Genomic DNA, 14,153 nt, shown 5'->3' with positions numbered 1-14,153 from the left:
AGCAAGCATATGCTGAAATAGAGATTCAGTCGGTCTTCTTATCATAATAATGATCATGCAGTGTGATGGAAAGAACCAGGGACTGAGAGTTGAAAGGCCTTCTTCACTGTGGGCTGGGGTGGGAGTGGAGATAATACTCAGGGCATAGAGTTAAGGGTATTATTGGATTTATCTTGAAGAAATAATCTGGGTGTAGAGTGGAGAACTGAGTATGATGTCAAATACTGACTATCCATATAAATATTGCAGTGCTAAAAAGGTAGGATATTATTTATCTTGGAATAAATATCCTAAATGTGTATTAGTGCATTTTTGAGAGCTTCATAACACCTGGTCTTACCCTCTCTGCTCCTTTCCTCTAAAAGGCAATGCTGGTTGGGAGAGTCAGAGTCTGATTAGGTCTGGTTCTACTGTTCTCTATGGACTGATCCTTTGGTGTGACATTTCCTCCTCTTACATGCTCTCCAGGGCGTACATGAGTGTGAAGGAGCTGAAAGAGGCACTGCAGCTCAACAGCACTCACTTCCTCAACGTCTACTTTGCCAGCTCAGTGCGGGAAGACCTTGCAGGTGCTGCCACCTGGCCTTGGGACAAGGAAGCCATCAGCCACCTGGGTAAGTAAAGTGAAGACCAACTATAGTAGGAAAAATGAGATTGGAAGGGAGTCCATGAAAGTGCATTTGGGGAAAAAACAGAGAAAAATAAATTTACTTAATGAATTAGCTGCTTTGGGCTGAGAATAGCTTTTGGGAGAATCTCTCAAAATGTTTCAGCGCAGACAGGTAAGATGTATTAGAGCAAACAGTGGCAAAAACTCAGAATGTCCTAGACCGAATCTATAATCTAGACGTTAATAAATTGCTGACATGGAATAAGATCCATTTTATGTCTTGGAGAGCCTCAAAGGGGAAACTAGCGAGAAGGTGGCTAGACTGAAACCTGGTTTGCAGTAAACAGCCAGAAGATTGCTGGGCTTCTTGCATGGATTGGAATCCTGAGGAGATTCTGGGAAATTAAAACAGGTGGGGAGCTTGTCTGCTTACCTAGGAAAAAGGTGACACCTTAATACTGAGTGGACCTACTGCATGCTTAAGAAAGATAATTCCTTTTATTACAATATCTTATCATTATTATAAAGGAAATATTACCGACCAATCAATAGAATCATTAAATCAGTTTATGTGGATGAAGAGTAATTATTCAATATAATTTGTATATACTTTCAAAGAGTCTTGAGTAGGATTCTACCAAAACTTACTTTAAAACTGAATTACCATAATTGAGAGGAATTTTTCACATTGGAAAGAGAATGCTTGAAAGAGACCAGAAACCATTTTATGAGTGACTTGAAAGAGATTATGCAAAATTAATCTTCTTAGTAGTCAAATACAAAGCAGAGAGAAACTGAATAAACATCACATAATACTGTATATGTCAAACCTATGTATGATGGGGTCATTATGAAGTGGAGTCCAGAATATTGAAATGATAATCAAATAAAATATGAGCAAGTGTCCAAAGGATTGAGGAAGGAAAATGGTGAGCAGTAGGTTAGCAATAGGTGAAAAAATGTTGTGGCTGTTCAAGAGGAAACCAGAACATAAAAATCCTTGTAGTGAATCAGGTCAACATCCAGAAGAGGTATATATCTCAAGCAAAGGAGGAGACAATGAAAAGTTAAACCTGTGGTGATTCAAACTGAATGCTTTGTTAGTATGCTGGATTTCATTGGCTCTATAGTATCTGATACAGTTTTAAGGCTCTGCAGTCCTTTTATCACTAAATCTTGTATTTTCAGTTCTCAGTATATTAGAAGTCAGAAATTTGTGAGATGAGTGGAGCTTTCCAGATGAAAGCTAATGTGAGTCATTCTAGTCTTCAAAGTATCAACAAGTGGGCTAGAAGGTTATATTCCAATAATTCATTTAGCAGTGAGTTTGAGTATCTTGAATTATCCTCATGAAAAACAATACTAGCAGAGGAGCACGTAACACTGTAAGAAATTACCTCCAAGTTGGTTCATACCTGATTCACCAAAGGTTAACTTTTCGGTATATATGACAGCTAGGTTTACCCAGCAATTGTTTCTATGAATCCTAGGTCTATCATTGGGTACTGAATCTACTTGTTCAAAAAACCTAAAAAAAATGCTCTTCCTGGCCATTATGGAGACAAATCTTGGCCTCTTGATAAGAATTATTGGACTGGGAGCAGAGCCCTGACTATTTTTCTAACTTTGTTGGCACTAGGCCATTGACAAGATTCATTTAACTATAAAAGTGGATAAAATACCCCCACCCAAAAAATTAACTATTTGAAGACATCTGACATCAGCCAAGACAACGAGGATTTGAGGGACCCAATCCCAGTGAGGAGAAAAATGCATTGAAGTGAGCTCTACATATAGCTCAGATTTTTTCTCCTTTAGGGAAATTACCAAAATCTCAGTGAAAGTAATAGAGGCAGAGCAGAGAGAAGCAGCCTAAAGCTTGCTTCTCACTACTGAGGAGACAAAAATTAAAGGTCAGGCCTTCTAAGGCATCCAGACTTGAGGGACCAAGCTCCCAGAGAGATAGAAATCATGAAAAAAATGAGACTGATAGTCTGCTCATAATTTGAAGATTTTTCTAATTACTAAACTATGCATGCTCGGGGCCAGTGGCCATAAAACAAGTATAAAATAACTGCTAACAGATTAAAAAGCTGTACAGTGATTTCAGGAATCTCATAGTGGAGGGAACAAAAAAATGAAGTTGAGGTCCTATCGAGGAGGGGCTTTGAGATACCCTATGTGTGAGGGAAAATATGAATAGCCTAGCTTACACAAAGCCTAAAATTCAGCCTGAAACACTCTTAAATCCCTGTTTGGAGGAAGGTCATCTGCCTATATTTAACTGCCTAACAAAAGAAAATTAAATATGCTCTGGAGGAAGACAATATCATCAAAAGCTTCTACAAGTTTTCATGCACAGTGGCCAGAAATCAGTAAAAAAAAAAAAAAAATTACCAGTTATGCCAGAGATAAGACCAAATGATGATAAACTAAACTAAAGAAACAAATAATCACTAAATAAATGCAGACCCACAGATTATCCATATATTGGAGTTATTGAATATTGGCTTAAGATAATTGTGATTAATATGCTCAAAAATAGATAAAAAGGTGAAGAGTGTCTTTAGAAAACTAGAATCTATATTAATGAATCAAATGGAAATTTTAGGACAAAAATACAGTAACTGAAATTAAGAAATTAATAGATTGGTTTATGAGCAGGAGAAAGGTTTAGTGAACTAGACAACTGTAGAAAACATACATATTGAAGCTCAGAAAAAATGATGGAAAAATATAGAAAACAACTTGGGACATTTGAGATCTGATGAAAAATTCCTAACATAAATTGGAATTCTAGAAGAAGAGGAGAAGGATTTTGGGGCAGAAATAATATCAAAGAGATAGCTGCTGAGAATTTTTCAGGGTGACAAAAAATATTAAACCACAGATTCAAAATGTTTCACAAACCCCAAGGAGGATAAATAGAAAGAAAATCACAACTAGATTCATTATAACAAAAGTGCTGAAAAACCTCAAAAGTAGCCAGAGAAAAAAGTTACGTTACTTTAAAAGGAGCAATAATAAGATTGACAGGCTGACCTTTCAACAGAAACTATGGAAGTCAGAAGACAGTAGATTGATATTGTTTTAAAAATGCTAAAAGAGAATTATTGCCAATTTATAATACTATTTTCAACAAAAATCTTTTAAAATGAAGAAAAATTAAACATATTTTCAGACAAAAACTGAGATAATTTAAAACCAGCAGTAAAATAAATACTGAAGAAAGTTATCCAAACAGAAAGAAAATGACTCCAAAAGGAAACAGAGGCATGCAAAAAGAAATGAATCACACTAGAAAGGATAAAAATATTAAAAGTAATAACAATGTCTTTTTGGCTTAAAATATATTTGAGTTAAAATATGATGACAATGGCACGAAAGACAAGAAGTAAATAAAATTATATAATTTAAGGCCCCTTCTACACCGGTATCTGGAAAAAATACTAATTTATTAATTTTAGATAGCTTATACACACCTTATATTATACAAGAATTAACTCAAAATAGATCATAGACTTAAGTATAAAAAGTAAAACTATATAAAAAGAAAACATAAGAGAAGATCTTCAGGGCAAGACTAGGCGAAGAGTGCTTATATATGACACCCAAAGCATAGTCCATAAAAATGAAAACTGATAAATTGGACTTAGTCAAAATTAAAACTTTTTCTCTGAGAAACACTCTGTTAAGATGAACAAGGAAATGGCAGTCTTAGAGAAAGTATTTGCAAACCACACATCTCACAAAGGATTTATATCTAGAATATATTAAGAACTTTCAAAACAATAGTAAAACAAACAAACAAATATTCCAGTTAGAAAACAGACAAAAACACAGACATTTTACCAAAGAGAGTATATAGATGGAAAATAAGCACATGAAAAGATATTCAATATCATTAACCATTAGGGAAAAGCAAATTAAAGCCACAATGAGGTATCACTATACTTATTAGTAGAGCTAAAAAAGTTAGTAACAATACAAAATGCTGATGAGGATGCGGAGAAACTGGATATTGCATATATTGCTGATGGGAAAGTAAAATGGCACAGCCACTCTGGAGAACACTTTATCAGTTTCTTATAAAATTAAACATACACTTACCATATGACCCAGCAGTTGGACTGTTGGACATTTATCCCAGAGAAATGAAAACATGTCTACTCGAAACCCAGCTTTATTTGTAATAGCTCCAAACTGGAAATGATAAAGTGTTCTTTGGTGCTAACTGCTTAAGCAAACTGTGACACATCTGCACAATAGAATATTACACAGCAATAAAAAGAAACAAAGTATTAATACATGCAACAACTTAGGTGGATGTCAAGGGTATTATACGGAGTGAAAAAAATCTCACAAGTTGCACGCTTATGATTTAGTGTAGTAGTCTCAAAATTTTATGTGGTATTCTCAAAATTAAAAGAAAAAACCCAACAGATAGAGAACAAATTAGTGGTTTCTAGGAGTTAGGAACGGGGTGAGGGGTGGTGGGGAGAGGGGTATGTGTGTGGAGTGACTTAAAGGATAATAGAGGAGAAATCTTAATGGTAGTTACACAAAGGTATACATACATGTGATAAAATTGCATAGAACTACACACAAACACACACTTGCACGTGCACACATACACACATATTCACAAGCCTGCATGCAAAAACTGGTGAAATCTAAATAAGGTCTGTGGCCTCTTTGCATGAACAGAACACTTCACATATAGCAGGTGCTCCTTGAATGCTCACTGATTGAAGGGATGACTGAATAAATGAGTGAAGGTATTAAATTTAAATAGCTTCAAGAAATATTTAAATTATCTCATGAGTCGCTGACTCATAATGAATTGCAAAAGAAGCTAGGGATATTTATATTTTATTCTTAAACCTTTTGGGAATAATTAGTTCCCCTACCACATGTTTCTTAATGTGCATTTAAGGAGTAGAAGACTAGCTGAAAATCTGACTCAATATGAAACTTCTCATGTTATTATTTATTTTTTCTTGTTCAGTCATAACTGTGATTGAACAAAGGAATCATACTGACCTAAATCGGGTGTAGAGTAGTACAGACAGCTGGCATAACATGATAGAGGAAGACATTTAGAATTATCTAAACAGAGTCTTTTCAAGACTCAAGATTATCTGTGTCAACATTCAAGACCTTGTATTTTGAGGGTCAGCTGAGTGACCTGGCAGATAAGTACGCTAGTTTTAAGACTGAATCCAATTTCTGACTACAAATGGCTTAAGTCACTATGAGGAAAGACCAAGGTAATCTGTGGTCCATCAACACCATTTCTGACCTTTAGCATGATTTTGTACTTTTAATGTTGTGGTAATGCAGGGCAGAATTTTTTATAAGTAAAGTAAATGAATAAATGAGATCCCCTTGAGCTCAGTTGTTTGAATATCTTTAACCTTAATATACAGCACTTAAACTGAAAACATATCTTCAAAGGCAGAAGACGTAAATTAGTGGTAAACCAGACCTTTTATAAACCATTAATATCATACTCATAATTATTTATTCATTCATTCAAAGAAAAACTGTTGAATCTATTTCATGGCAATATTAGAGATAGAATAATTAAAAGGAGTCCACCATAAAGGTTTGCACAGCACAACTGGGATACAGACATGCAAATACACACTTATAATACTACACGATGCTGCCACACAGGAGGTCAAGTAGGAACATGATGAGAAAGTGCCTGATTGTGCTGAAAACATCAGGGAAGAAGGGAAGAGTTCCCAGAGATGCTGAAGCTTGAGGGGAGAGTTGAAAGATGAGCAGGAGTTTGCTTGGCAGACAATGAGAGGGCATGCCATAGTGAAAGAAATGGTAAATGCCAAGGTTTAGACTGTTAAAAACCTAGACTTGCTTAGAAGTGGAGTGTCCTTGGAATGGCTAGAGCAGAGCTCTTCAAACTTATTCTTGCTCTCTTGTACCTCCTAAAAGACTTTTGAAAAACTCTGTACCCCTTAATCAATTTTAAAAGTAACACCCCAAAATTTAACCATACGTTTAAATTATAGCAAAGAATATAATTTCTGGCATATTATTTTAAATTATTGACATTTAAAAATACATTTTAAATCTACTCTTCTAAATGTATCTTTGGTAACATAATAATTTGATAATCACCATCATTCATTAAAAAAATTCATGGTCATGCACTTTTTTAACATTGAGAAATTATTCATTGCTCCTTTTTTCTCTCTGAATTTGTGTTTCCATTTCATTGCTCCTATAGAACTTTATACTAATGTAACATATAAATATACTTTTTTCATAGTCTTTAGTCACCTATTTCTCTGCTAAAAACATATTTTGAATAAAAACATAAACATTTTGTGATATTTTTAATTTAAGTTTTTATTTTTTTTTTTTATTTTTTTTTTTTAATTTTTTTTGTGGTATGTGGGCCTCTCACTGTTGTGGCCTTTCCCGTTGCGGAGCACAGGCTCCGGACGCGCAGGCTCAGCGGCCATAGCTCACGGGCCCAGCCGCTCCGCGGCACGTGGGATCCTCCCAGACCGGGGCACGAACCCGCGTCCCCTGCATCGGCAGGCGGACTCTCAACCTCTGCGCCACCAGGGAAGCCCTAAGTTTTTATTTTGAGATCATTGAATATTCACATATAGTTGTAAGAAATAGTACAAAGAGATTCCACATACCCTTTACCCATTTTCCTCTGGTGGTAGTACCTTGCAAACCTGTAATACAATATCACAAGCAGTATATTAACATTGATATTGATCATAAGTTATAACATGTTAAAAATTTGTTCTCAATTGAGTTAGCTTTTGAAATGATTCCTTGTCCAAATTTGATCAAAACAATATTTTAAAATGTTGATTAATGACTAGTAAACAAAGTGGAAAATACATATTTAATGAGCCAAGAGTAGCTTTTCTCTCCCAGGTTAGTTCTTGTGTCAGTGGATGAAGAGTAATTATTTCTATAATAAGACAGGATTTAGCATCATTTATATTGCTTTTTTTTCCTTTTATAGCTCTAAGTACTGAGAAACTTTGTTCACATAAATAAGTAGATGGGGAAAAAAAGAGTTCTGTTTGACTGAGTGGATGATGGTGCCAAGGTAGAAAATATAGAAAAAGCAGGAGCAAAGGGGGAGGCAGTTTGGTTTTGGAGGTGTTGAATTTGGGATCTCTACAAATTTGACCATGAAAGGCACTTCCAAAAAAGCAGAAGGAGGAGCAGGATTCAGGCGTGTACCAGACAACAAAGGAGAGAGGGGTTTGAGAAAGTCCCTTGTGGCCCACAAATATGACTGCTTCAGAGTGATGAAATACATACAAGGGCATCTTGGCCAGGTTAGAGAGGACAGTCGGTCACTCTCTGGCACAGAAGTTAGGCACTTCAGAGTGTTCTGGACCAGCCATCTTCCTTAATTGTTCTGGGGAATGTCTGTACTGCCGAGGAACATTCAGAGATCCTTATCAGATCATAAGCACCATGCCTCAATGCATGGGACCCAAGAACTTTGTGGGAGGGAACTTGAACCTGGCTCACAATGGGGCTTTAGACATATGGGATCTTCCAAGGAGTCCAGATAATGTGACCCTCGGAGGAAAAAAAATATCTTAGAGTGATAGAGTGGGCTATGGCTTCCGAAAGATAGGAAGAAATGTATCTTGAGCAAGTCACCTCATATAGAAAATGGGAATAACAAGCATGAGGAAGACTACCTGGCACATAGTAAGGCTTCAATAAATATTAGCTCCATTAGTAGTAGTAGCAGCAGCAGCAATAGAAGTTCCAAATACCATGGCTGCTATTGCTGGTTGGGCCCTTAGCTTCCCACCTACTTCATCTCCATCCTAGAGATTTTCAGTGCCCTAGAAAGATGTTGGCTTTCTAGGGGGAAAAAAAAAAATGTGTTTTTAGGTGTCCAATTGCCTGCAATGGTAAAGCAGCTTATAAGAAACAAAGGGAGGCTCCTTATAAGTCACAGAAGGAAAGAATAAGTGATTGTTGGCAGTTTGGGGGAGACGGGTAGTGCCTGATGCGGGTCTGTGGGTGTCATAGGGCCAGATGGACTGGAGAACAGCTACCACAGGGGTGATGCAGATGTGGCAGGCATCTGGCAGAAAGGAAAGCAATAGCTGCATGAGGCGGGAAGGGGAAGACAAAAGCAGCAGACATGAGCTCTGAGGGGAGATATCCTTCCCTCACCTAGAACTTTTATAGGGGATCCCCCCACCCGAACAAAGCTTGACTTCCTCCTAACCAAACAGTTGACATTGAGATTAGGGTGTTACATCAATTGTGACACATTCATGCACAATGCGGGTGAGAAATAGACATTGATTTGGCAAGTGGGAAGTCTCTGTTAATCTCAGCCCAATTGTTTCTGTGGAGTATGGGTGTAGGAGCCAGCATGGGAGAGGTAGAAGAATCCACAGCAGGTAAAGGGAAGCACACTCTGGTGCAACAAATCACTGAATAGTTGGGCTAGAGCAAAGCAGTTTTGTTCCTCTCCACTCTGTCCCCTCTTCACTATGCTAGAGTGGAGTGATTCTTCCCCAAGACAAGGAATAAACAGGACACGTAAACTGGAGCACACCATGTCCATATGAGGACTTAGAGCATCATTAATGAGACAGGCTACAGGACGTGAACAGGATGAGGACTGTTCCTTGGAATTACCCACTGGTTGCTACTGTAGATTATTTGTCAGATGATAATATTCAGCAAATGGGGTAATTTTAGGTGCCTTGGGGTTTCAAACATAATGAACACTCCTGGATATTGAGACTTTGGAAAAAATTATCCTAGGATATGACCTAAATGCCCTGAAATTGGGATGTCCCAAAGATAGGTTTATACGTTTATAAGTAGGTGGAATAAATAATCACCTTTGTGTGTGATGCATTGAAAGATCTCCTTTCTTAAAATATGTCCTAGTAAGCATTGAATCTTTAGTGCCCAGAACAGTACCTGACACTGAATAGATGCTCAATAAATGCTGAATTGATAAATCAATTGTAGAAAATATCTTTCCCATTTATACTCTGTAGTGTGAGGTTGTGGGTGTTTGAAGCACCACCATCATCCAGAAACAAGGAAAGGAGTACATCATAAGTCTCCAAGGCCTCAGTGATAACATTTTCAGTTTTCGTTAATCAAATGACTTTTCTCCCATGGTATGGGAGGCGTTAGAAAGCCCGGAGTGAGGGAGGCATCCATGTGGTACTGGGAGTATCTAATGAGGAGGAAGTGCCACGTGGCCTTGGCTTCAGAGTGGTCCAGCCTGAATGCCAGTTCTTCTTCTCCACATTGCAGGTTCTTCTTCCATAGCTCGAGCAGGGCTAGTGGTGTTCACCTGTCCCCAATGCCAGGCCCAGGGCGGGGCTCCACCCCCGCCCTGCCCCCAACCCTGTGGGAGGCTGGGCCACATGCAGTTCCAAGTCCCCAGGGGCCACAGCTTAGGAGAGTGAGGTGGCTGAGCCCTGGATAGCTGAGGAGACATTGAAAGAACAATGGCAGTAGAAAATCAATACAACATGAAAACAGGAATCTGCGTCCTGAGTGGATTGGAAAATCAGGGACTAGTAGAAGGCTAGCAGACCACACAAAAACACTCCTCCATTCTTTGTTGCTGTGTGGCTGACAGGGTCTTGGTGCTCCAGCCGGGTTTCAGGCCTGAGCCTCTGAGGTGGGAGTGCTGAGTTCAGGACATTGAACCACTAGAGACCTCCCAGCCCCATATTTCCCGGAGATCTCTGTCTCAAGGCTAAAACCCAGCTCCACTCAACAACCAACAAGCTCCAGTGCTGGACACTGCATGCCAAATAACTAGCAAGACAGGACTACAACCCCACCCATTAGCAGAGAGGCTGCCTAAAATCATACTAAGTTCACAGACGCCCCAAAACACACCACTAGATGTAGTTCTGTGCCAGAAAGACAAGGTCCAGCCTCATCCACCAGAGCACAGGCACGAGTCCCCCCCACCAGGAAGCTTACACAACCCACTGAACCAACCTTACCCACTGAGGGCAGACACGAAAAACAACGGGAATTACAAACATGCAGCCTAAGAAAAGGAGACCCCAAATGCAGTAAGTTAAGCAAAATGAGAAAATAGAGAAATACACAGCAGATGAAGGATCAAAGTAAAAACCCACCAGACCAAACAAATGAAGAGGAAATAGGCAGTCTATCTGAAAAAGAATTCAGAGTAATGATACTAAAGATGATCCAAAATCTTGGAAATGGAATGGAGAAAATACAAGAAACATTTAAGAAGGACCTGGAAGAACTAAAGAGCAAACAAACAATGATGAACAACGCAATAAATGAAATTAAAAATTCACTAGAAGGAATCAATAGCTAATAACTGAGGCAGAAGAACGGATAAGTGACCTGAAATATAAAATAGTGGAAATTACCACAGAGCAGAATAAAGAGAAAAAGAATGAAAAGAATTGAGGACAGTCTCAGAGACTTCTGGGACAACATTAAACAAACCAACATTCGAATTATAGGGGTCCCAGAAGAAGAGAAAAAGAAAGGGACTGAGGAAATATTTGAAGAGATTATAGTTGAAAACTTCCTTAATATGGGAAAGGAAATAGTCAATCAAGTCCAGAAAGCACAGAGAGTCCCATACAGGATTAATTCAAGGAGAAACACTCCAAGACACATATTAATCAAACTATCAAAAATAAAATACAAAGAAAAAATATTAAAAGCAGCAAGAGAAAGCAACAAATAGCATACAAGGGAATCCCCATAGGTTAACAGCTGATCTTTCAGCAGAAAATCTGCAAGCCAGACAGGAATGGTAGGACATATTTAAAGTGATGAAAGGGAAAAAACCTACAACAAAGATTACTCTACTCAGCAAGGAACTCATTCAGATTCGACAGAGAAACTAAAACCTTTCCAGACAAGCAAAAGCTAAGAGAATTCAGTACCACCAAACCAGCTTTACAACAAATGCTAAAGGAACTTCTCTATGCAGGAAACAGAAGAGAAGGAAAAGACCTATAATAACAAACCCAAAACAGTTAAGAAAATGGTAATAGGAACATACATAATCGATAACTACCTTAAATGTAAATGGATTAAATACTCCAACCAAAAGACATAGACTGGCTGAATGGATACAAAAGCACGACCTGTATATATGCTGTCTACAAGAGACCCACTTCAGACCTACAGACACATAAGACTGAAAGTGAGGGGATGGAAAAAGATATTCCATGCAAATGGAAATCAAAGGAAGATGGAGTGCCAATTCTAATATCAAAAAATAGACATTAAAATAAAGACTATTGCAAGAGACAAAGAAGGACACTACATAATGATCAATCTTGGATTGATCAAGGGATCAATCCAAGAAGAAGATATAACGATTATAAATATTTATGCACCCAATATAGGAGCACCTCAATACATAAGGCAAATGCTAACAGCCATAAAAGGGGAAATAGACAGTAAAACAATCATCATGGGGGACTTTAACACTCCACTTTCACCAATGGACAGATCATCCAAAATGAAAATAAACAAGGAAACACGAGCTTTAAATGACACATTAAACAAGATGGACTTAATTGATATTTATAGGACATTCCATCCAAAAACAACAGAATACACTTTCTTCTCAGGTGCTCATGGAACATTCTCCAGGATAGATCATATCTTGGGTCACAAATATCTTGGTAAATTTAAGAAAATTGAAATCGTATCAAGTATCTTTTTCTACCACAATCTATGAGACTAGATAGCAATTACAGAAAAAAATCTGTAAAAAAAAAAAAAAAAAAATACATGGAGGCTAAACAACAAACTACTAAGTAGCAAAGAGATCACTGAAGAAATCAAAGAGGAAATCAAAAAAATATCTAGAAACAAATGACAGTGAAAAACGACAACCCAAAACCTATGCGATGCAGCAAAAGCATTTCTAAGAGGGGAGTTTAGAGCAATACAATCCTACCTCAAGAAACAAGAAAAATATCAGATAAACAACCTAACCTTACACCTAAAGCAATTAGAAAAAGAAGAACAAACAGAACCACAAATTTTGCAGAAGAAAAGAAATCATAAAGATCAGATCAGAAATAAATGAAAAAGAAATGAAGGAAACGATAGCAAAGATCAATAAAACTAAAAGCTGGCTCTTTGAGAAGATAAACAAAATTGATAAACCATTAGCCAGACTCATCAAAAAAAAAAAAAAAGGGAGAAGACTCAAATCAATAGAATTAGAAAAGAAAAAGGAGAAGTAACAGCTGACCCTGCAGAAATACAAAGAATCATGAGGGATTACTACAAGCAATTATATGCCAATAATATGGACAACCTAGAAGAAATAGGCAAATTCTTAGAAAAGCACAACCTTCCGAGACTGAAGCAGGAAGAAACAGAAAATATAAACAGACCAATCACAAGCACTGAAATTGAGACAGTGATTAAAAATCTTGCAACAAACAAAAGCCCAGGACCAGATGTATTCACAGGTGAATTCTATCAAACATTTAGAGAAGAGCTAACACCTACCCTTCTCACACTCTTCCAAATATAGCAGAGGGAGGAACACTTGCAAACTCATTCTACAAGACCACCATCAACCTGATACCAAAACCAGACAAAGCTGTCACAAAGAAAGAAAACTACAGGCCAATATCACTGATGAACATAGACACAAAAATCCTCAACAAAATACTAGCAAACAGAATCCAGCAACACATTAAAAGGATCATACACCATGATCAAATGGGGTTTATCCCAGGAATGCAAGGACTCTTCAATATATGCAAATCAATCAATGTGATACACCATATTAACAAATTGAAGGAGAAAACCATATGATCACCTCAATAGATGCAGAAAAAGCTTTTGACAAAATTCAACATCCATTGATGGTAAAATGCCTCCAGAAAGTAGGCATAGAGGGAACGTACCTCAACATAATAAAGGCCATTTATGACAAACCCACAGCCAACATCATTCTCAGTGGTGAAAAACAAACCATTTCCACTAAGATTAGGAACAAGGCAAGGTTGCCCTCTCTCACCACTATTATTCAACACAGTATTGGAAGCTTTAGCCACAGCAATCAGAGAAGAAAAAGAAATAACAGGAATCCAAATCGGAAAAGAAGAAATACAACTGTCACTGTTTGCAGATGACACAATACTATACATAGAGAATCCTAAAGATGCTACCAGAAAAGTAGTAGAGCGAATCAGTGAATTGGGGAAAGTAGCAGAATACAAAATTAATGCGCAGAAATCTCTTGCATTCCTATACACTAATGATGAAAAATCTGAAAGAGAAATTAAGGAAACACTCCCATTTACCATTGCAACAAAAAGAATAAAATACCTAGGAATAAACATAACTAAGGAGACAAAACACCTGTATGCAGAAAACTATAAGACACTGATGCAAGAAAGTAAAGATGATACAAACGGATAGATATACCATGTTCTTGGATTAGAGGAATCAATATTGTGAAAATGACTATAATATCCAAAGCAATCTACAGATTCAGTGCAATCCC

The 14,153-nt window shown here is 37.4% G+C and overlaps 1 protein-coding gene across 1 annotated transcript in view; it reads left to right on the top strand.

Moving 5' to 3' along the window:
- Positions 1-14,153, top strand: part of PAPPA2 (pappalysin 2) — a gene marked incomplete at both ends in the record, with an annotated part of 293,177 nt that overhangs the window by 99,946 nt on the left and 179,078 nt on the right. The window contains one exon of the mRNA XM_079728440.1: positions 469-614. Within this exon, the coding sequence (XP_079584566.1) occupies positions 469-614 (146 nt within the window). The remainder of the gene's footprint in view (positions 1-468; positions 615-14,153) is intronic.

Source organism: Hyperoodon ampullatus, assembly GCF_949752795.1.
Source record: "Hyperoodon ampullatus genome assembly, chromosome: 2".
Classification (NCBI taxonomy): Eukaryota; Metazoa; Chordata; class Mammalia; order Artiodactyla; family Ziphiidae; genus Hyperoodon; species Hyperoodon ampullatus.
The sequence above is the reverse complement of the archived record's forward strand: the minus strand, read 5'-3'. Positions and strand labels throughout refer to the sequence as shown.